This window comes from Phaethon lepturus, unplaced genomic scaffold (genome assembly GCF_000687285.1).
Source record: "Phaethon lepturus isolate BGI_N335 unplaced genomic scaffold, ASM68728v1 scaffold18697, whole genome shotgun sequence".
Lineage (NCBI taxonomy): Eukaryota > Metazoa > Chordata > Aves > Phaethontiformes > Phaethontidae > Phaethon > Phaethon lepturus.
Window position 1 is genome coordinate 24,317 of NW_010552742.1, and position 24,288 is coordinate 48,604.

The 24,288-nt window shown below is 38.0% G+C and overlaps 1 protein-coding gene across 1 annotated transcript in view; it reads right to left on the reverse strand.

Moving 5' to 3' along the window:
* LOC104624052 (guanine nucleotide exchange factor VAV3-like) overlaps positions 1–24,288 on the reverse strand; it is a 60,514-nt gene that overhangs the window by 7,774 nt on the left and 28,452 nt on the right. Inside the window, exons 3-8 of the mRNA XM_010291314.1 lie at positions 13,570–13,628; positions 12,177–12,242; positions 9,109–9,217; positions 4,880–4,972; positions 4,717–4,785; positions 1,490–1,593 (exon numbers count right to left, since the gene is read on the reverse strand). Of these exons, the coding sequence (XP_010289616.1) occupies positions 1,490–1,593; positions 4,717–4,785; positions 4,880–4,972; positions 9,109–9,217; positions 12,177–12,242; positions 13,570–13,628 (500 nt within the window). The remainder of the gene's footprint in view (positions 1–1,489; positions 1,594–4,716; positions 4,786–4,879; positions 4,973–9,108; positions 9,218–12,176; positions 12,243–13,569; positions 13,629–24,288) is intronic.

Consider the following 24,288-nt stretch of genomic DNA (forward strand, 5'->3'; position numbering starts at 1 on the left):
AGACTGGTTTTATGACAGGAGTTTCTTGCCCCTGTTTGGAGTGCTTCTTTCTGCTAGTCCCATTGCAAAGTGCTGTCTCCTTTCACCTTTTCATATACTTCTCGAGGTGATTCTTTATGTATGCTTCAAATCCCTTTTTTGGGGGGTTCCCATGAGCTTTCCATCACGGTCTCCTAGATTTCTTTTTCCCTTGCCTAATCGTTACCATTCTTTGTTCACAATGAAAGAGATGACACTGATTTAACACTTACCATTTCTGATTACTTTTAACATAACACTGGCTCTACCTCCATCTCTTTCCATTTTGTATTCATATAAACTTGAGGTTTCTTCCCAGTGTCTTTTGTTCCCCCTTTAGCACACATCTCAGAACTACTTTTGAAAGAGAAGCATTTTCCAGAAAAACTTCCTGTCCTCTAGTCCCTTCCTACAGCAGCAGAAAGTCAGCAGAAAGCCTGGGAAATAACTATGTCCTGCTCCAACATAAAAGCTGAGACAGAGGGTCTCTGAAGGCAAGACTGTTTATGGGCAGCCTGGGACATCCTCCTTCCTCAGAAAACAACTCTCCTGTCTAACGTTTTCCAGATGCTGCTGCCCAATTTCTCACAAGCCTGTTATTACTACTGCAACAATCCTCCTTCCCCATCACCCTCAAGCAAATCCAATTAGCTCCCACAGGTCTTTCCCGCTCCAGTCCCAGAAGGAACTCATTTTTAACCACAATACAAGGGTTACTTCAAGGTAGGTCAGCACTGTAGCCCATAGTACAAGTGGTTTTCAGCCAAGTGCCACAGGCATGTAAGTTCATCTATACAGTCCAACAGCTGTTCAGTGCTGGCAGAAAAAAAAAAAACAATCTGAAAAGGTGAGTAAAAATATTGTCAATTAGCCTACAGGGCATGACATGCTGCCATAGCTATCCTGTTATCAGCTTGGCTATTTTTCAGTTTGAAGGTGGAGCATGTTTGCTTTATTTTTGCTTTTACACCCTACCTTGAAGTCAAAGGTAAGACCCTTGTCTCCTCTCTTCTCTTTTGCACCTGCTTTCTCTCCTTTCAAGTTATGACCTCTTCTGTTTTCTTTAACCTGGAATAGCCTTAATATATATCCTTGCCATATTTCCCGCCCTTCTTCCCCTTCTATAACATTCTCTCTCTCAAACAATACAGGTACATGCTGTAAAATACCTGGGATTATTTGCATGAAAAAAACCCTATACAAAATAAGCTATGTAAGTTTTGTTCAAAATGTAGGTGTTACCTGTCTATGTAACAATACTGCCAAAACTGGGGGTAAGAAAAGGGAAGGATCATACAGCAATAGGTTACACTTTGACTTCCACGCTCAAAACACCAAATACTAGCTTAGTAAGTATACTGACATCGAATTCAATCCTGTTTCAGAAATATTCACCAAACAAGAGTATGGTAAAATACTTTACCAATTTGAGCATAGGTGATCACAGTTAGTAAGACTGCATAAATCTTACCTTTCCTTGTAGTTAATAAAAATTTGATACAGGTTCTGATCATTTTTGTTAACAATGGAATCATTGATGTCCTGTGTTAGATTCCTGTGAATTTTCACCAAATCCTTAAAAACAGTAATGAGGAGGGAGAAAGGTTTTTAAAAACAGAATAACTGAAACCTTTGAATATAAATTATTTTATGTTAGATCCATTAATTTCAATAAATTGGAAAACAGATAATTTGAGAGAAGAACCTAATTTCAAGGTTTGCCACATCTTCCATAGAATGCGACAAGAAAAACTGAAGTCCAAGAACTACCTATTAGCGACTAATTTATTCTAGCTTGGAACATGGACTGTTAATTCATCTTCATTTCATAATGATAATTTTAAAATTAAGCAAGTCAAGTAAATGCTTTAGTGACAAGATAAAGTAATGATTCACGTCCCTGAGCTGTGAAAAATTAGTTTTGTACATTACATTGGTCAATTAGTGATGTTCTAGTGCTAAGTTAACTGCAATCGTAATGTGTTTCCCAATACAGCAGGCAACTAATGGCCAAGAGAAAGGCAAGAATATTGCAGAAAGATTTGCTCCCTGAGTATAGCAGCAACACACCTTACTTGTTCACTATCATACAAAAATCTCTAAGCAACTATAGAAGATTACATCAGCCTTAATACTGTATGGATAATGTCAGAAAATTTACAGGAAATCAAGTCAAAACAGGTTAAAAAGTTTTGAAATCAAGATAACTGACCATAAGCAGTGTACAGACCAGTACAATGAAAAATAGAGAACTATTTAAAAAAAAAAGCCACTGAGGATGGTTTAATGCAGTAAATTATATACTTCAAAAACAATACACAATATTGAGTTGTGAACCAAGTGAACACATTTCACTCCACACTGATGAAAACTAAGAGTACACACAAGGTCAATCATCACATCACAGGTGAGGGAGCAAAAACTTAAAACAGATCAAATTCAGTTGCTAGCAATTGTATGGCTGTATCCTCAGAATCTGAGGTTGCAGCAGACAAGGAAGTTATTATAGAAATGCTTCCTGATTAATATATTACAGGAGCACATTTTCTAGGGAGTGCACAGAGACTCAACTAAGCAACATTCCTGAAAAACAGCTTAATGTTAAGGGGACAAAATGCCTTTTTAAGCTTCTTTCTCCAATTCAAAGTCAAGTTTTAAATTAAACTGATGTTAACATCATCGTAAGTTAATGCAAGTTCCAACATTTCAGTTTGTTACATATACTTCCATCTCTCACTCTCTCTCTCTACATGTTCATATATATGTTGTGATTCAAATACATGCACAGTTGTACAGACATGCATCTATGTGTGCACACATATATATTTAGACATATGTACATACAAATGCATACATATATATACACGGTCATACACGTACACAGATCCACACACAAATATAGAGCCATACATATATTTTATAGGACAGAACTTTGAAATCTGAGCCCTAATGAAAGGCACTCTAGACTGGTAAGCGGTTTGGGGTGTTGTTTGTTTTTTTTCCTTGAAAAATGAAATCTATTTTGATATGAGCAGATTTTGTCCAGCAAGCACCTTTTAGAGTCTATATAAGGAATATAACATCACCCTAAAGCACCGATCCTTCACTACAACCCTCCAACAGAGGGAAATCCATGCCATTGAGAACACCACACTTGCTCTCCACATTGCAGTTTGCTGTAGAGCTCTGTATAACAGCTATTTTTAGTTTAAAACAAGCTTCCACTGCCCTCCAGCCTTCCTACTGAGGAACTGCTACACAGACCAAGTCTGAGCAGACAAAGCATTTCCACATATTTTTGGCTTAGGGAATCCCTGTATTTCTTTTAATGTTTTTGGATGCCTATGAAATATTACTGGAGTCAGAAACAAGTACCATCTAGTAAGAGCAGATTACTGAATGTTGATAACGAAAAGCAAAGTAAAACAACCTAAATGTAACAGTTTACTACTTGCCTTCCTAGTTTCAAATAAACAAGTTTTGTTCTTTTTCTTCATCTTATCTGAACCCCTTACGTTTTTTTAATGAGTAGGGAGTAGGCTGACCTTTCAGTTTGTGCTTACAGCCTGTAAGCCCTTTTTATACCCCTGTACAGTGTTTCCTGTTGGTTGGTTTTAGGCCTATCAGACAAGCCGGCTACTGGTATCTGTAGCAGTATTTCAAACTAATATTCAAAGAGAAGGAAATTACAACAATTGAGATTCAGGGTGAAAACTTTAATAGTGGTACAAATATGGCAAGGTGTCAGGTATCATCCTGTAATTCATCAGTGTAATAACTGTCGTAATTTAGCTTCTGTCAGGATGGTGCTGGAACAGCAACTAAAACATTCTTACAGACCAGGTTCCCACAGAATAAAAAAAATCCCCAACACATCCTCCTACAGCCCTGAAAGCCTGCGGGACATGCCAAAACAGAGGTGATCTTTTACAGGCAATAAAGTTTTGATGTGGCCCATGGGCCACACTCTGAGGACCCTTTCTTTACAGTGTGCCTCATAAAAGAACACGTCTTTCATTTGTGTTGAGAAAGTCTTCAGAGCGTGTCTGATGTCTTCCTTTAAAGTCAGATAATGTAAGTATTCAGCAGATGTCTTTAAAAAAATGTATGTAAGTTGTAATACTATTATGATTAGGCCAAAAATAAATGGAACAAAGTAATAATCACAGAAACCTTTAAGATTTCAGGCAAATAAAGAGGTCTCCAAGATACTTCAGAGGATTTCCTTATCCCTTCCAGCACCAGATTCTGAAGCCAAAACTGTGAATTATCTTAACTTTAAAATGTTTTCAATGATGACAGAGCCACAGTAGATGCAAGGATTTGCAGAGTAGCTATAGAAGTCCTCATGAAAGCACCACTCAGCATACAGTGGTAGGCAACATAACAGGCACAACTTTGTACCATCACTAAAATACCAGCATATATTAGAAGATAACGCATCTTCTGTATATTATCAGCTTCTAAGGATCAAAGATACTCCAGCTCATAACTACTCACTATATGACACAGTAATACTATTCCACTTATTCTATTCCCTCAAGCAAAAAAAAAAAAGAGCGTGCACATCCTTTTTTTTATCCACTACCCCAATATCCACATATTTCAGATAATAATTTTGTGCAGCAACATACAACACAAATATGTCATAGCCAGCTATGAAACTTATATCTGTTCATTAAATATGCAATTACTTACCGGAATGTTGATGAAAACAGTATCAAACTCTGATGCTGACAGAAATCTTTTCAATGGCACCATGAAAAACTGCAAGAAAAAAATGAACATATACATCAACTATGCCATTATGTTTTCTAGACTGCTATAGAAATACGTTACAATTCTATAAGTAGTATCTTACTTTCTCTATTGATTCCAGAGTTTCAGTGTATTTCTCTTCAGTTTGCTTTATTTCAGCAAGACAACAGCTTCTTATGTCATTTTCAGTATATTTCTGCAATTACAATGGAGTCAGGTTTAAGTCATTAACAGGCATCTAATGGATAACAAATGTATTTATTTGTTTAGAATTAAGCAATTAGGATAACTGCTTCCTGAAATTTTCTGAGTACTGCAGCCTCCAAAGACAATAGCAATAACCCAGCATATTTTAATGTTCAATTAGCCAATGACTTTAAGAGTTTTACTAAAATTCAGCATCAAAGGAATATTATGAAAAATTAATGTTTAGACATAAAACGCTGAAGTCTCTGCATGTACTTCGGAAGCTGAAATACAAGGTCACATTCAATTTACACCCGGACTGAGAAATCTTATTGAAAATACTCAGCAATTAATAATACCGTTAAACTTAACGGGGCTAAATCATGTAAGTAACTTTGCATTGCCATAAATACTGGATTCAGTCTAATCCCTGCCCTTATTTACAGTTTTTCCCTTTTAGTTTTCAAAGGAAGCTTTCTCCTCAGACAGAATATGAGTATGTCCTCAAATCAGGAAATGCAGTGACCTCTAAGCTGATCTCTTGTAGTATGCATGTGTCTTCAGTGAGACCCTGGGATTTTTCCACGTAAACCACTAGACTAATAGTAAATTGAAGTCATTATTAGCACAAGACTCCATAAAAATAGTTTACAAGCACTCTTACTGAAGATCAGATTTGCAGTGTTACAGCTTCAATAACTTGCAAATCTGATTTCAAATAAAGGAGTAAATACCTGGAAGAAGGTATGAAAGCATTTGTGTCAAGCAAGACTTAAAGCATCTGGAGAGTCATAGGTCAGCTTGGAGACCTGACACAGTAACTGGATAGGCTCTTACAATTAAAAGCAATAATTGACCCAACATGTTTCCTCTAAAAACAACGATAGGCAGTGGTTTAATAAGCAGTAGTACCATCACATCCTTTCTGAAGCCTGTTTATCAGTTTGTAACATTCCAAGGCATCCTTCAGCATATCCCTGAAGCTCTATCTTACCTTTTTTTCACCCAGTGCAGGGAATCCATATACTGCATGTAATAGACCTGGTGACTAGATGTTACTCAAATACAGGGGGAGTCAGGACTACAAGTTTAGTACTATAGTGCTTTCCATTCAGAAAAAGACTTTGAGATTTTGAACAAAAGACTTCCCTCCTCCAGGAACAGCAAAACTTCTAGACTGAAATTTTAACAATTAGCTCTTAGCACGTCCAAGAGTTAAGATTCCTTTCACTCCCTCTCTCTGCTATCAGTCTACTTGACACACTGCCTAAGCATACCACAGCAAACAGGAAGCCACACAAACTGTCCATGAGCCACCTACAGCTCCTATAATGTTGCTTGGCAACCTATGAAGAGTGGGAAATGTATTCCTACTGCCTAAACTATATGCCAAGTTGCAAATCATACAGGCACATAAAGCTCCATCACTGCTGGCACTTCTGTTTGCTGTTTTGACATATCTCCTTTACTCTTCTCGCTGTTTGTCTCCATGTAACTCTACAAGAAGCTCTGCAACTTGGAACATGGCTTCTCACTCTCATCTACCAGGTGCTGCGTTATCTCAGAAATTACTCTTTAAAACCTATTAATGCAGTTATTAATTTTCCCACAACAAACATTAAAGTGCCATCCTTATCAGTTGCAGACAAAAGTAACCATTTTGCAAAAGTACTATCTGTCATTATCAGTAGAAACGTACTTTGTGAGCATTATCTGATGATCCACCTCATCTCAACATCTATCCTATTTCCAAATTCTTTGGCAGGAAGAAGCGGGCACCACCACAGTTAATCATAGTTAATTACTCTCAATAAAGTACTACAATTTGATGTTATTCAGCCTTTTAGTTATTTTTCACCTTTACATTTGTGAAGCTCAATACTCTTCAAATTGCTTGCAGTATTTGCACCAATACAGCAGCTGTTGTACCCAATAGGAGTTTATATCCATTTGCAAAATGTGGGAGTTTGCTGTTCACCACCTCTCATATAAGCAATGCAAACAAAACCCTGGGATTCCGCTTAACACCATTCACTTCCATTTTGTGCTCACCTAACCAAAACAGATCATTCACATAGGCACTTTTAGCAGAAATTAACATATCCATTTTCTACCTGTACCACATACTTCTAGAATTTGACTGCAATAAACAAAAGGAGAGAGAAAATACGAAATAACGTGTGAATACCAGTACAAGTGAGAAAAACTGCCTTTGAAGGTCAGCTCTGCTAGATAAAATGTAGCAGAACAGTTTACTTTGCAACATAATGACAATAAATGAAGGATAAGGGAGAAGCAAAGCATTTTGGCTGCTATTGGAGACTGAATTGGGTTCTTCTAAGTATCTACCCGAAGATTGTCCTGTGCTAGTGTTTTCATATTCAAGGAAATCTCACGTAGGATTCAAATGAAAGAACTGCGCAAAATCGTCATGTTAGCATGCACTGTATTTTATAAACCTGAGAGGAAATTATCACAAACCAGAAATAATTACCACATTCAAGAGAGCCGTCACAGCAAAACAATTGTAATGTCTCTATTAATTACGTGTTGTGGAAAAAATATTTTGCTGTATCATGTTTTCAATTTTCATTTACTTTCTGTAAGGAACAAATACACGTCTGTTCCATCTGAAGTATCTAGGTTAAGATGCAACTAAAATTAGAACATGAGGGTTCCGATTGCTATATTAATCATTTGCTAGAAACACAAATATGTGAGTGACATTTGCACCAGGAAAGAAAAAAATCAGAAAAAGTTTACACACTACCAACTGCCAGAGATTACCAACTGTTACTGTAAAAAAAAAAAGCCACCCACACTCATTATGTGAAACCCAAAGCTTAATGCATTTTGAGTTTCAGTATAAAACTAAAACTCAAAACAAGATCACCATAAAGATTTCCTATGACTCAAACACTTTTCTAAAACATCCTGCCTGCAGGTGAATGTGACTTCATTAGATATAAAACAGTGTTTTTCAACTCAATTTTTTATTTAGCTTTCATTAAATAACCCAAACTTTAGAAGGTAAACAAAATTAAGCAAAACTTTCTGCTTATCTCATCCTTGATTTACATGCATTACCTGCAGGATTTTGTATTAACAGAAAAACAGGCTTGAAAACAATGTTGTTATACTCAAAACAATAGAGATTAAAAGAAGGCAGTAATCTTCCCAAAGACAAGACAGTGGTAACTTCGGGGAATCACCATAAAAGCAGAGAGCACAAATCACATTAGCCATCTCCTATATCTGTACTGAAAAGATACACAAGGTAAAAAAAATAAAATTAAATTTAAAAAAATAAGATCTTTAGAATTTCTTGCTTCTTCATGTAACTATATTACTAAAAAACAATATGGAAAAGTAAAGGCAAGTTACCAACTTAAGACAACAGGAAGCACAACATAGTTTCATGTCAATATAGGGGAAAAAAATCAACTGTCCTAAAAAACATATCCTCTCATGGCCAGACACTAACATTCTCCAGATCAGAAAGCACATCTCTGAGGAAGGGCAGGTAAGTACGTTAGGGTTTCTCCCAATGAGCAAGTAAACTTTATTGCCTAAGTTTAGATTTTTTTCAAGACAGCTTTGAAAACTGACCATAGTACCTTTATATGGTAAAGTGAATAAGCTACTTATCCCATTCTCAGCAAGATCAACCTAATGAACAAAATTGACATGGTTGAATAGGCAGGAATTTCACTGGTAAGAAACAATTACCAGCTGTCCTTATTAGATTAGTTGTCCAAATTATGTCTAAAACAACAGCGTTTCACAACACTATAACAATTTTGGAAGTAGGACACTTAGAAGCAAGCAGTTAATTTAATTGCTCTTAAAGTAGCTGGTAAATCTTACTATTCATAACTGGCAAAATTAAGAAACTAACTAATTATTGTATTTTATTTTAAAAGTACATCACTTTCAAAAAATTACCATAGTTAACATTCAACCCTTTGCCAAAACAGCCTGCAAAGTTTTACAGAGGAGATAACACACTGACATGACAGCTCCAGGTGCAACTGAGCCTAAGTGAAGTTTCAGTGAAACTAGCTATAAAGAGACAATTTCACAAATACTAACTTTCAAAAATATAACTGCTATTGTTCAAAAATAGCTAGGAACTGGAAAACGTACAGGTTGCTGTGCTGCTTCATCTTTCATTAGGTCTTCATAAACCTCCCCACCTTCGTCTTCTCCATAGACGCAATCATACAACTCCTCATCTTCATCAACACCAGTTTCACTGAAAGAAAGACAATAGAAAAAAAAAAGCTGTGTGGCACACGCAAATTACTATCAGCTCTGCAAGGGACAACTCCTCACAGGAAAAGATTTCTACAGTAAACCAACAGATTAATTGATAGAAATATCTAATGAAAAGATCTCATTAAGGGAAATTAATTTTCTTTCCTCAACACATTTAAAATATGATGTATGAAATCAACACAACACTGAAGACTACATGAATTTAGAACCACACAGTAACTAAACCAGGCACTGAAAGCAGCTTGTCAGGACAGTTTTGTCACAAGGTACTGTCCGGCTGCTCTTTTCCCTTTGTTCTTTTTCCCACCACATCCAGTGAAGAGGAGCTGCCTCTCCTTACTGCCTGGCATCCCACTGCACTGGGATGCGAGACACTGGTACAGGTCTCCTTCCCGCCTAAAGAATGGATTATCTGGGGTATAATACACTAAATACTGCAGAGACAGCAGCTGGGAGTCTGTACCTCTACACCATCAGCCAGTATCTTGATCACCTCATGGCAACCTTCAGCTACCCAAAAAGGAAAAAAGCAACCTTTCAAACTGAAAATCAAACAGTTGAGCAAAATAAAGTATGCACAAGTGTCCTCCTATTACCTAGACTACAGAAATACCTCAGCATATAGTCAATGCTCCCCTCGGCTAATTCAGTTTCATTACAGTCAGTCCTGATGGAGTTTTGCCTACTTTGCATTAGGACCATATCAAGCCCATAATATCTCTTTCACCCACTTTTCTTAGGGTATGTCTATAAAAAAAACTCTAAAAGATATTGAAAGTAGTCAAGTCATAATACAGACACTTGATCACATGTGCTGACAATTTTGAGATTTTTTTACTGTTGGAAGACAACACTGAAATCCTTCAGAGTAAAAAACAAATTGAGCATCAGTCCACTAGAACAAGGAAGGACAACTGTTTCTGTAAGTGGATCATCAGTACCCAAGAACAGGACATCAGAAGCTCTACTGGCAGAGAGACTAAAGATTTCAAAGAAATCAAAACGAATGAGAATTGCTACCAAGAGAGTTGCCAAAGGTACTACTTGGTAATGCCAGACAAAAATCACTATGCCTATAGTCAGGATTATATACAGAAACCAAGTGAATCTTGGTTTTAATTTGTCATTAAATATAGTGGGGTTTGGGTTTTGGTTTGTGTTTTTTTGGTATGGGTTGTTGTTTTTTTTTAATTGAGGACACCAGAAGGATAAAAGAAGCAAGTGTTAGAAGATTCAATTGATGGAATGATTAAAAAAAACGTATTTGGGGGATTCAACAGAGACAGAAATTGCTCGCATCCCTTCTTTTTGCAAGAGATATCATGCCCCAGGAGAGCTAGAAAGCTCAGGTGCTCCAGGTTAGTCTAACATTTCAGCTCACACTAGTGATGCTGGTGTGCTAGCATTTCACATTAAATACTAGCAGCTGTGTCAGATGCAGCACAGACATACTCCATTTTACCACCTGTGCTCCAGGGAACAAAAATGGCAAAAAGGCAGAGTAAGGATAGAAATATTTAACTATTACAGCTCTTTCAGACAGAAAGTCTTAAATTCATTCTAAGGTCCTCAGACACCATTTAAACTCAGGGACAATTAAATCAATTTTAATCAAATACACTTATGAATTAAAAGAAACTTAAAAAATATGGGCCATTTGCATCACTCACTGGAACTTTTGTTTATTATGAAGAGAGTACTTCTTAAATTGCTTTCTCTAGAATTAAGATAGCATGTAACTATCAAATTTCAGTGAATAGTACTTGTAATTTGATGCAAAAGAAGAGCTACAAATCTCAGTTTCTTTGGTATGAGTTGTTAACTTTTTTTAAAATGACAGACTGTCTCCCAGTACTGAATTTGTATACCTATTTAAGAAGTGATACAAATATTGTTTTCAAACAGTGCTAATGCCACCACATCTAAGAGATGAACACATCACCTATAGCCCACTTGGGTCTCAGAGGTGAGAAGGTAGGAGTTGCAGACTCTTACCTTCTACACATTCAGCTACACAGAGTGAAAAGCAGCTATCTATGAGACAGCCAGTCAGCTGCCGGAGACAAGGATGAGCTTTGCAGGGAAGATGATAAACTGAGCAATGACAACCATGGTGGGGTTTCCCTCCTTCACACACAGTGAAAGGAAGTGAAATCCACAGTGTGAACAGCAGCTAGTTCACCACACCGCAGCAAGTGACATACAACATGTCCAGAGCCCAGACAGAGCCAGATGGGCACTAGTGAACTTGGAGCTTTGTGACAGCAAGCTCTGATCCTAGCTCTTGTCCAACACTATTCTTAATGGATCTTGAGAGATCCTAACCATAGGATACAGGAGTAGTTCTTCCTGACAATTTTTTATGCCCAGATATGTTTACCTCACCATTCAAAAAAATAAAGCTGCTGTCTACCATTCAATACTACATGGTTCATGTCTACCTTACTTGTACTTCAAAGCCAATGTGAGAATTTGCAGTAATTCATAATCCTGCAAACACTTACCCAGAGAGGTAAATGCACTCACACAAAGAATTTCATTAACTTTAGGGCAATGGTCCACTTGAATTATGATCCAAACATGCATTTTCTTTGCAAGTTCAAGACAATTTCCTTGGGTCCTGTACAACTGATATTGTAATTCTATGAAAGCATTCTCATAGGACAGACAGATAATTTAAAAACACATTCATGAGTTACTTTGCTACCACAGGCCTCTACAAAATATGCTTCTTTATATATATGCACATGTATTACAATCATTCAGATAAGCTTTCGTAATTAATTCTTCCTGGTCAGCAAAATGGCAAATAAAATCTTTTGAAATCAAATAAATATCCCATTCTCATTAAAACTATGCATTCTATAACATCATATAAATAATAGCACGCAATTGAAAGCAAAACCCTTGCATTTAGCTGAAGTTTTACAACATACTCTATTAAATCAGGAAGACTTTTGTAGACATCTTCGTCATCAACACTTTCTTCTGTAGGGAAGGGCCTATAGAAAGAAAAATAGCATGAATTATAGACAGCACTAGTCTAGTCACACAGCAGGTTGTTTGGTTCCTAAAATTTTCACATAGATTACTGTACATTAATATATTTGTAGGTTCCTCTCTTTCTCTGATGAACAGTGTATGTGTATTTATACTTCTATATATGAATTGATACTTAATAGAATAAAAACCCTACTGGATGGATGGGGTTGTTATAAATCACCACTAACACATATCATTGTCAGTTTTTCAACTGAGAATATTAACTACTCTTTTTAGCACAGAATATGTATTGCAGGACTGTCTGGGGAATTTTCTCTACATTTTAAAAACATCATCCATACATGATACAAAACTGCTGACTCAAACCATTCAAAAAGATGGAGCATACCATAGCATTAAGTCTTTCACCATCTCTCACAGCCCACAATTATAGTTCATGAGCTTAGGTTTGGTTGGGGTTTTTTCGTTTCTTTTTTAAAATGAGAATCCCAAACTTGGCAGTTTTACTGATTTTTAGAAGGGAAAAAGAAGAGAAAACACATTCATCTTCACATAGATCAGCACTGCATCAGCCTGACTTGCAATCCATGTGTCATAATTACCACATAAGTCTGTAATACTAACTGCTCATTTGTTCACCCAGTGTTTCAGCACGAGAAGTAAATGTAGTTCAGGCACCTCAGTAAGCACACCAGAGGTAGAAGGTACCCTTCGGAGCTCCTCAGAGGTCCAGAGCCTTGGATAGCTGTCCACTGGGCAATCTGGTTTACAACCAGAGAAGTGCTTACTCATGGACACAGGCAGCCAGGAGCCCCACATCTCTTAACTTCCTTCTTCCCTAGATGCTGGCCTGCTCCCTTAATGAGGTGGGAAGCATTTAAAAGGCTTGGAAGGGTAACTGCCCCAGACTGTTGAGCAGTCCACAAAAACAAGTTCCAGCTCAAAAATTCCCTTGATACAACTGTTGACCAGCCTCCAGCCAGTCAGGGTGCCACATGAAAGAATATGTGGGCTTCCAGAGCACTTCTGTCACATATACTGTTATTCCCAGCTCCCAGAGAACAGGAAAGTCCTGGGATTTCTACTGAAACATCACTTGCCCAAGGCCTCAGCATCTACGTGGAATGCAGCCTCACAGACCTGTGATGAATACTTGGTTTCAGTATCATCCATTTCCAGATAAACCAGAAGACACGATTTCCTTTGCCTGATCATCCAACCTACTCTTAAAAAGCTCTGTGTCTGCCTATAGTGCCTCTAACAACTTTTCCAAGGAGCATCATGAAAGAAGCATTATTCCCACCATTCACTAGGACAATAACATACCTTATTCCCGTCCCTATTGCAATAGGAGTGCGAGAAAGTTTTGAAAGTGTTTCTATCACCTGGAGAAGAAGGAAACAGAAACCAGTGATTAGTTGTGGAACAGAAGCAATAAAACATTTTGTTCTCTGTTAATTATCAGCAACACCATTTCACGCTGAATGATATAAACAGACACAGAATCTGGCTACACCAAATACTGAGTGCACTGAACTTCCATGGATTTCCCATGAGCTGGTCTTCAGTGCTTTTGTACTGGGAGATGTGATGGGAGCACAAAGGGAAGAAAAGGGAAATCTCTTTTAGCACAAGTAAAAGCCAATTTAAATGGATTTAAAACTAGGTCATATATGTCACAAATTAGACAGTCAATTTTCAGTTGGATCTGGATGCAATTGTAATCTAATTTTGTCTTACAGACTGCACTGAATATTTTTGTTATTGTAGCTCCAGAAAGAAAATCCGAAAATTATTCATTTGAGCTTTTCCAAACACTTTCCAGAAGAGGGAGCCAAACGCCAAATAAGCAGAGAGCCACCTCTTCAGGACTGGCTTGCAAAGGAAAGGTAATCTCTTATCAGCCAAACAGTTAAAGCAGCTGCACATTTGTGCCCATAAGCTCCGTTTATTTTTAGAAGATGGCAACAGTCTGAAAAGTACCTCCTGAAAGCACTCAAGGTTATACAATAAGAGAGGGAGAACATTAGGAAGGGTAGAATACATGTACATATAGTCACATACATGGAGTTATTTTGCTAACAATCAGCTGTAATAACACAAGACTAACTTATACTCTAGCTAGCATGTCTTCTTTGTCACAAATATTGTCTCTTATTTTGAGTACTATGAGATTGGCAAGTCTTATTTGCTAGTGAGAGAAAAAGAGCCAAGATGACACCCTGTCTGAATTGCTGTGCTTCCAATGACAAGGTTCCCCTGAACTTCCCCGAAGTTTCAGGTTGGGTCTTTACAACCTAAAACCTGTATTAAGCTGAACTGAAATTTCTGAAGAAGGGTTTTTATTGGTGGTATCAAAATTCAGTATAGCAATGCTACGTTCCATGGGCATTTGGGAATAATCTCTGCAATTAACTTTGTTTATTTTTGAAGTTCTAATTACAAGACTAACCTGACCATAAAACACAGAGTTAAAAGTACGTCTCTCAAAGGAAGGACAATGACATCTTTACACAGGAGAATGACAAAGTAAAACCCACAGACAATAATCACCAATTACAGAGTTTAAACTGAAGTTACGAAGCCTCCAAAATCAACCAGGTGCCATATGCAGATGAGTAAAATTCAGAATTAACTAAGTTATACTACTCCTGTGAAAGGAACATTTTGGGTTCATTTAAGCTGCTGCAAAAATTAATGTCACAGAAAATCTCATTTTGCCTTACAGAAAAGTCAAAGAATAAAAACAAATAAATATACTATGAACATAATCAAATGTGCAAGCACATTAATCCCCCTATGAACAGAAGAACTGCAATGCAGCCTAGAGTAAGTTTTGGAAATTGTGAATAAAATTTGATTGAATGAATTATAAAGTTAATTAAAAACTATTTCACACTAGGTCAAGACTATTTCACAAAGTAGCTCCAGAAAGAAAATCTGAACTGTTTCCAGAAGGAAAGATCAGTCCAGAAAGAAAATCACAACTATTTCACAAAGGTCAAGGAGGAAAAAAAGACTCCTTTAAGAAGTCTTGCTGTTGCAAGGGAGTTCTGGTTTCTGTACTACACAAGAACCTGCCTCTGCACACCTGTGAGAATCCCAGTGCAGGATTGCAAGGACTGCTAAGCCACATGAGACAAGACACTATGGGAAGTTAATCAAGTATTCAATAGCCAGCAAAATGATCAGTTCTGACAGATGGGTGAACACGGATTGGCAAAAATCACAGGAAGAGTGGATAATCATTATCAAAACAGAGGGGGACAAGTCTGGTGAACTAAATATCCCTTTCCTGTTTCAATGCGTTAATTTCCCAGCACACAGAAAATCTTTTGCAAACTACTCCACCCACGCAAACCCTTTTCCTTAAAGGGATTCTCACTTATCTAGCATAATCAAACACAGAACTAGTATGGCTTACTCTTAACAACTATGGTTGCTTCAAGGTAACGCAGAAAAGATCTGTAAAAAAAATTATTAGTTTTAGGAAGATAACTAGCAAATGTTACTCTCAAAATGTATCTACCAAATTACACTTTACAGCTATGAAACAGACAAACAAAAGCAAGGCTTGTAAATGAAGAGGAATAGAAAAACCTTTTCAGAAATTGATGTGAAACCTTTATTTAAGGAAGGGAAAAAAAGGGAAAAAAGGGAAAAAACCCACACACACTAAGGAAGCCAGGAAAGCGTTTATGAGAACTTGCACACACAGAAAAGGAGGGAGAAAGGAACTATGTGACTAGAGAAACAGAAGACTACTAGTAATTCTTACTGCTTTGAGAACGGAGAAGGTCTGGAACTGCAGAAAGAGCAAACTAACACGCTTAGGAAGCCAGTGGGCAGATTTCTGTGAAAAACTGAACACTGGATAATCCGCTAAGAAGAAAATGGTAATCATGACAACAGCTGTCAGTATCTCAACAGAGACACTCTGCATTCTCCAGAAGTACGTGAAGAAGTGTGGCCACGCTGGCCTCACAAAAGGGAAAAGGTAATGGGCAGAGATCACTGTTGTTCTATTTCAGAACAAAACAACTAAGAACTGAAGACCATTAACCACACCGGTGTGCATTTAAGATTAAAATACATAACTGAAAACAGATATAGACTCCATAAAATAGAAGGTAATGCTTGCCTATTGACCATTCCTATTAAAACACAGCTTAAAACAGCACTCTGTTAAGAAACAGAACGGTTGCTACTGAAGGGTCTTGCTCTTGCTGCTGTGGTTTCTTTAAAGAATTCTGAGAAAATGTCAGGAATACTTAGACAAGTAATTGTACATGAAATGACCACTTCTGGTCCAGACACTATTTCAACATCACATACGTGTAAATGTATTTGCTCCAACATGAAGTGGGGCAAAGAAAGATTCTCCTTCCAGATGAAATTTCAGTTCTTTGGTTCCGAACCACTGCAGGAACTCCTAACGGTTCCCAAATTTCTAGGTCCATGGAGAAGGCTGCAGTTACGTGTGAGCTGAGTTGTCAGAAAAACAATCAGAGTTTCAATAGAGGTTCATCAAAACAATCAAACTAAAACCAGCAAAATGTCTGATTTTCAAACTGACAAAGACAGACTTGGGAGTTTTTCAGAACAGTTCTAGCCTGAAGCCCTATACAGCTGACAGGAGGGAAGCTATAATATAGTGCAATTCTGAACTCCAAAATTACAGTGTACCATGCACATGAAACTCCGTAACATTCAATTTAATGCTTTTCACATGCTTTTTTTTGCCTTGCCCTCCTCCTTTCAGCAAAGCTTTAATCCATTTTACCCATTTAACCCTAAATGATTGCCCAGTTCTCTTCCACAGCAATGACTCAGACAGATGGCTCCTGTACCTTTGAATAAGGCTAACCTGAATCTTAGCTTCAGCGCAAAAGTAGCAGTCCTTGCTTGTACAAAGTCCCGAACAACAGGGCTTCCATGGCTGGCACTGCTCTGCAACAAACAACTGTACAATGGGCTGCAGAGCCTTTACACACATGCTATTACCAGGAACAGGCAGTGAAAAATAAGATACCACGTAAGTTTCGTATTTATTTTCTGGCTAGCTACAACACATGGAAAAAAATGAAATGTTTCTATTCCTAAATATCCTTCAACGACTACATCCCTTCATAATGGAAAGCTCAATAACTTTTATGACTCTCCTGCAGCCTGAAATTGGGAGATGCTAGCAAGAGACTTTCAGGCATAGAAGGAAACCCCACCTGCACCCGCCTCAATATAGCTCCTTTGCACTGACTAATGGCGTCAGACAGAGGTTAAGCATCTCTTTAGAAGTCAACACATCAAAGCCACACTCGCTTCAAGAAGATGTGAACATCCAAGTTTGTTTTTCAGCATATACCCAGTTTATGCAAAATATGACATGAAATTCAAATCTACAGCCCTGCAAGAGGAAGCACACCTAAGCCCACGCCCCGGTGAGTGGATCTGCTCCTCATTCGTGTTTCAGGCATAGCTGGCAACAGCAATGGTCTCACACTACACATTAACTTTTTACTTCATGAATTACCTGAACAGCAGATTTTTTTTGGCTTGGTATTTATTATTGTTTCACTTGACTTACTGTTGCAGGTCAGACTCTCCAGTTTATGTAAGCAGTTTCATATCCCTTGCCGAAACATTATTTTGTAATTTCCTGCAGCCATGATCTTCAGTAGATCACATCAGATATTCCTATGCATACTTGCAGCAGCAGTACACTAGAGGGACTATTTCACTTCTTTCCATAAGTGGTGTGTCTGAGTTTAAAATGTGCCTTGTTAATTATTTTGCTGGGGGTCATTTTTTAATCTTGTTTCTTAAAAAAGAACTTAATAAATCATGCAGTTAAAGAACAAAGTACATTTTAAAAGTACTTTTCCACTTTTAGAAGAAACAGAAATAGATCATTTTGCAACTCACTGTCTATGTAACAGGCAATATTTCCTTGCTATTGACTGCTGCTGTCAGGGCTAGGCCTATATTTCTATCTCTGATGTTTACCTAAACTGAAAACCTGTTGATGGCAACAGTTTCATCGTTTATGCCAATAAAACCTAGGCAGACTTTCTTGCAGGTTAGACTTTCAAAGCAGTTGTTTCCATGCATGCTTTTAAATCAGGATATGTTTTCCTAAGACACTGTAAGAGTCACCAAAAATTCACAACCATATTACATATCAAGTCTTTTTTTCAAAATCTGGGCATCTAGCTTACTATGAGCATTGCATTTTGTTGAAAACTTAGCTTTAGTCCCTCCCTTGAAATGCATTTATTTAGCAGATGTGTAGAAACTGATAAGCATAACATAAAGCAGTTATTTGCCAGTGAAGAATATTTCCAATACCAACCTACTTTCTGACATGCTACTTTTTGATACATGCACATGAGTATTGAAAGATAGGGAGTCCTGAGATAGATATGTGTACATAGTAATTATCTGGACATATACTTACACTGTCCGATTACAAAAAACAAAAAGCTAAAGCAAGCAGAAACCCAATGTTCCTAGAGAAAACAAAGACATATACACCCTGCATCACTAGGGTAAGTCTCTTACGAGGCCAATTCCAAGTGTCTCATATCCAGCATACTTCAAAGCCAGAACTGCAACCCATGCCCACATGCTGAGTGAGTTTTCATTAAACTGTTTTCACTCATACATCAGATTGGGAAGAGAGGGTAACAAGAGGAAAAAGAAATCATCTTTTTGCATCTCTGTCACTCAGATAGAAGTCAAAATAGCTATACATAAATATATTCTCAAATGACTTTTATTAAGAAAGAAGATTTATAATTTGTTACTTCGCAGTTTACCAGGCCCCAGGCAACCCTGGATCAGTAACTTCATTTGGCACAGCAGGGGGTGTGGGGGAAACATATCTTAATATTTTACTGTAATCCAACATTAACTGTTGAACAAGAAGACTTCTAGGAACTGTTACATTTACATTTGCATTTAACTTGGCTGACAGATGTTAAAAAGGATGCACAGCCAGACAACTCCAGCATGATTACACAGCTGCTGATCTAATGAGCATATTATTCCAAGGAAAGGGTGTTCATAAGTTAAATTGAACATTTTCCCTCCATCTGTCTTTTTCTGGTATCATAAGTGTTAGTACTCTGTGTTGGTTCAGGTTAGTTTTAATCAAACCACAAGCCTCTAGGGAAGGAGAAAGGATGTGGGCTTTTCAAAAAAGGCAGAACAAATGAGAAGTCATTAAAAAGAGAAGAAAAGAAAAAGACAAAAGGGGGGGGAAGGGGGGGGGGGAAGATGGCCTAAAAGCAAACCCTTCATTTCACATAATGGCACCCCTAACAGGCCCTTACAAAAAAACAGCAAATTTCAAATAACAGCTATGCAAATATGCCTCTACTAAATACTGCTATGGCATACTCTGTGCCATACAGACAAACATGTGAAAGAATTCACAGCCTTGTCGCCCACACCAACATTTCCTTAGGAACACGACAGCCTGCAGACCTCCAGCAGGTAGAAATGTAATAGTCTAGTTTTGATTACAAAGCTTCACGTATAGCTGAATACTGATTTTTATCTCATTCAAGTGATGAAATCTAAGCTTTAGGTGTAGAGTACCGATAGCTGGAATCCAAAGGAAAGTCATAAATTTACTTTCCACAGGGGTAATCACCAGCTGCAGAATGCCACCTGTTTCCTCACTTGACATCACCCTCAGCTACTCTGAGTCTGGCAGCTCTCGTTGTGGATATCCATTCTTCCATTTCCACTCAGCTACATTCTCAGGAAATACACCTGAGGACTACTCCATCCTTCTTTCCCATCCAGGCTTAGCGCTGGCATCTCAGCAGTAAGGAAAAGAGCCCAACTGTCCCAGGGAACCATGGCAGAGAAATTCACAACCCCAAGCCAAGTTTTCTGTGACTGACAGCCTGCCGGCAACTCTGAAAAACAGTTTGAAACCAGGTGCCAAATGCTTTTATGCAGAGGGAGCAAGGGTAACATCACTGCTGTGAAAGCTGGTTTTGGCAGTCATGCGGGTTTCCTCTTAAGACAGAGCCCGAGAGGAGAGCTCAGAGGTGCTGCCGGGGGAAGCATGCGTACCTCCACTCTTGCCCCCCTGGGCAGGGGATACCACACATGCATCGCCCTAGGGAAGTCTCATCCTGTATCAATTTTCTCCGGTGTCTCCACGGATAAAGTGGCAGGAAAGTCTTTCTCCAAACTAAAAGAAAAGAAACAGCCAAGACAAAAACCCTCCTGGGTGTTGCCCCTTTCTGTTTGTAGACAAGCTAACTATAGAGATGCAAACTGCTGGGACTTCAAAAGCTCCGGGAAATCAACAACTAGAAAAGACACATTTTCTCCAAAGCCTTGTAAGAAGGAGAAGTGAGGAGGGCAGTTTGGCAGTAGGAAGGCAAGCAGAGACAGAGAGACAGAGTCATTTTTAAAAAAACACTCTGGAAGATAGAAGAGGACAGACGACCTGATGTCCAAAAGGATAGGTTAAGGCTGGGCATATTTCCCCTTTTAGTAAAAATAAAACATCTGACAGTAAGTTAGAAATACCCAAAAGTGAAAAGTTCTGTTGTTTTCTTTTCACATCGCTAAATTATACCAAGCAACACTTGATGTCACATACTTACATTACAGATGTAAAGTATCTATAGCGTTTTTCTCAAGGACAGTCGTTAAAATAAAAGCATTAATGTAGTTTCCAGCAATAGCAAAGGGCAGGTTGGACTCCTCACTAACCAAACTACTCCTCCACTCCTTTCACGTACTGAATATATTTAACATTTTATCCCTTTTATAGGGAGTGATACCTCTGATCACTCAAACTCCGTGATTGCAATAGCCGGACTGGCAGATGTAACTGCACACACAACTCCTAAACATTACTTACCAGAAAGAGAGAGCGAGAGCGCGTGAGAGCGAGCAGGAGAAACAAAACTGAATGCTCTCCAGGAAATTTGTAAAACTCAATGCCTTATTATTAGGCCTATAATGAGCAAGTCTTAATAATCCGTATCCAATTATGGACACAAATGTATACACATGAAACAAAAGTTGTGCTTAAAATCTTTCCTCCCTCCCTCCCTCCCCCAAAAAAAAACCTTTAAGTCAGTGACAAGGCTACAGTTGCTAGTCCAAAAGCATGAAAGCTTCCCTGAGCAGTTCTGCTCTTACAAGGAACTCAGCCAGTCCAAATCGCACAAGCAGCACAGTCCTGTCAATCTCTGGGTCCGTTTTGTCCAAAAGGCCGAGGCTCTCCCCAGAGCAAGCACGGGGGGAGGGAGTTTCAGCAGCCGCTTCCTGCCTGCAGCTGCTGGGTTCGGTTCTGCGAAAACCTTCCAGCACTCACCATGCCTTCAGTGGCCTTAGGTCTGGCTTTGGCTCGTTCTGTTCGGTTGGGTTTTTTCAGATGCTGCTTAAAGAATTACAACCTTACTTCAAGCACTTCTGTGGTATAAACAGAGGACTCGAACACTGCTGCTAACGGCATGAGTGCAGACTGCCTTCAAGCATACTATCCTTGTAAAAGATGGAGAATAAAATACGATTTTGTCCTTTCTGGAGCATTTATTATGTTTCAGGTTTTGCATGGAGGGCAAAGGAATATGAAAGGATATGCCTAGGACAGTACTGCAAAACCTAGGTCCTGTTAAATCATTCCAGTTCCCTTCATAATAAACTTTATAAGGATAACTTCTACTTACAAACAGCATCTTACTGTATCAAACCGTATTCAGCTTTGATCAAGTGCTCACCTTCAGTGCTTTGTAAGCACTCTTATTGATGATACTCCCCCCCCTTTTTTTTTATTCCATAATTCATATGGGTCATAACACTAAGCAATCAAGGACAAAACAGCAATTTTCCAGCATTTTACACAGCGCATTTTAATATAATCTGAATTTTTTCCTAAATCTAAGCATCCATTTTAAAATCCTTGATGGCATAACAGTGAGATTTATCAAAGGAGTTCAGACTTTGAACTTTTTTTTTTTAATAGGAATGGACATAAATCAATGTTGTGTGTTTTTCAAAGTTACATTTCTTTTGCCACTGTCCTTTAGCAGACTTCAAAAGCCTATTTTTACATGTTTGAAAAGAACAAGCAGATTCTCTAAACTGCAACCACCAGTTTGTAAACTATGTATAGATTCTGGGTGTTCTTGACCTTGAATGTTTAAAATTAGCATACAAATGTTTTAGAAGGAAATGAGTTGCTTTCATATTCATTATTGATTGCACCTCAAATATTGTTTTGGGTATGCATCCTGGAGTTTAAGTGACATGTGGTTTCTTCATTCCCACTGTATTATTTCACTTTAATATTTAAACAATTTTTTTGTCAATTTCTGTATTAGCAATAAAGATATTTGGAGAAGACTCTGTAATTGAGCTTTTCTTCCTCTCTTCTACTAAAAGCAGAGGAAGATCTTTCTCTTCCTGTCTTGAGTGAACCAGTCACTGCCACACTTCTCCCTTTTCTGAATTTACTTCAACCATTAACTCTAAATTCAACTAGAGCGTGGCTTTGCTGAATGATACCATGTCACACTTGAACCATGAACTGAATTTACTCCAATACACAATCACTGAAGATAAGGATATTTATACCAGGGTGAACCCAAACTGTATGTCCCCTCAAGCTCTGCAAGAAAAAAAAATTTCACCTGCTACAGTGGGCAGTGCAAAGAGAAGTGTGCTATTCTTTTTGAGGCAATTATCCTCCAACTTGCTCACAGTGGCTCACAAAAGCCCAAGTCTATCTTCAAACCTCACACTCTAGAGATGTCTCTTCTGTACCACAAGAGACAAGGGGTTGGATCAGTCCATAGGAAGAGCATTGCACTTACCTTCAACACTACAAAAAGATACACAGGATGGCATAACTCCCTTTCACTCTGTCTTCCACTCTTCTTTTAAAAATCATCATCTCTGATACAGGATAAAAAAAGTTATACTTGGAAGACATCCTGCAATGGGAATGGCAATACTATCAGCTTCTACTACAGAAACCTGGTAAGAGCAGCGGTTTGGTTTTCTTCCTACCAGTCTGTTCATTTAGATTAAAAAAAAAAAATAGAGAGAGAGAGCGCTACACTTACTGTAGTGAAAGAAAATACAAAGTGAGATTTATGTTCTCATTATGTTGGTACCTAATTCTCTTTGAGCTAGATCCTTATACTGAAAATTACAAAATGAATGAGAGAAACTAGCTAATTTTATTTGCTACTGCTTCATTATGCTCTTGCTTTGTTCCCTTGAACATGCAGCAGCTTGCAGGTTATATTATCTATGTATATTTTTTTCCCCTCAGAAAGAGTACTGCACTTCCAAAATGCCACTGCAGGACTGTGCAACCAAGGGAAAGTGGGATTCCTCTCTTTTCTTTTTTTTCCTAAATGTTTGTAATGTATTTTGTAGGTTATTACTATTAAGTACAAACACAACAACTGTGCTAGTCAGTGTCTGACTGACATCCTATCCTTCTTTGCACTGAAACTGGTGCTGTCCTCACGCTGCCTATGACAAAACTAAGCCAGCCAGACCTCAGAGAGCTTAACATCTAAAAGATCAGTCAGAAGACAGAAAAGGCAGACAAACAAGACACTTAAGAGTAGTTCAATTAAAATTAATTCTTCTTTGCATTTTCATTTTTATCTACAACACACATCTATTTAGGTCAATGTTTTTTTCCCCCAAGCCAGCCACCTATTAACATTGTAAAACACAGAAGTATTTGAATACAAGCAAAACAAATATAAAACTATTTGAACATGAGAATAACTGCAAAGATCAAAAACTCTTCACCTCTGTACCAGGCACAACAACGTATTAGGTGTTATGCCCATATTATTAAAAAACAAAGAGTCAGAACCAGATCTTGTAACAGCTCTATGTCCTTGGTCCGTCCTGTCCAAAGTTGTTCCCCCTCTTCCCCGTGCCACACACACCCCCCCCCCAATATAAAACAGAGGTACTTCTTAGGCACTCTATGCTCTAGGACATGATGCCATCTCTAGTTAAGAAAAACAGTATTTGCTTTACTTC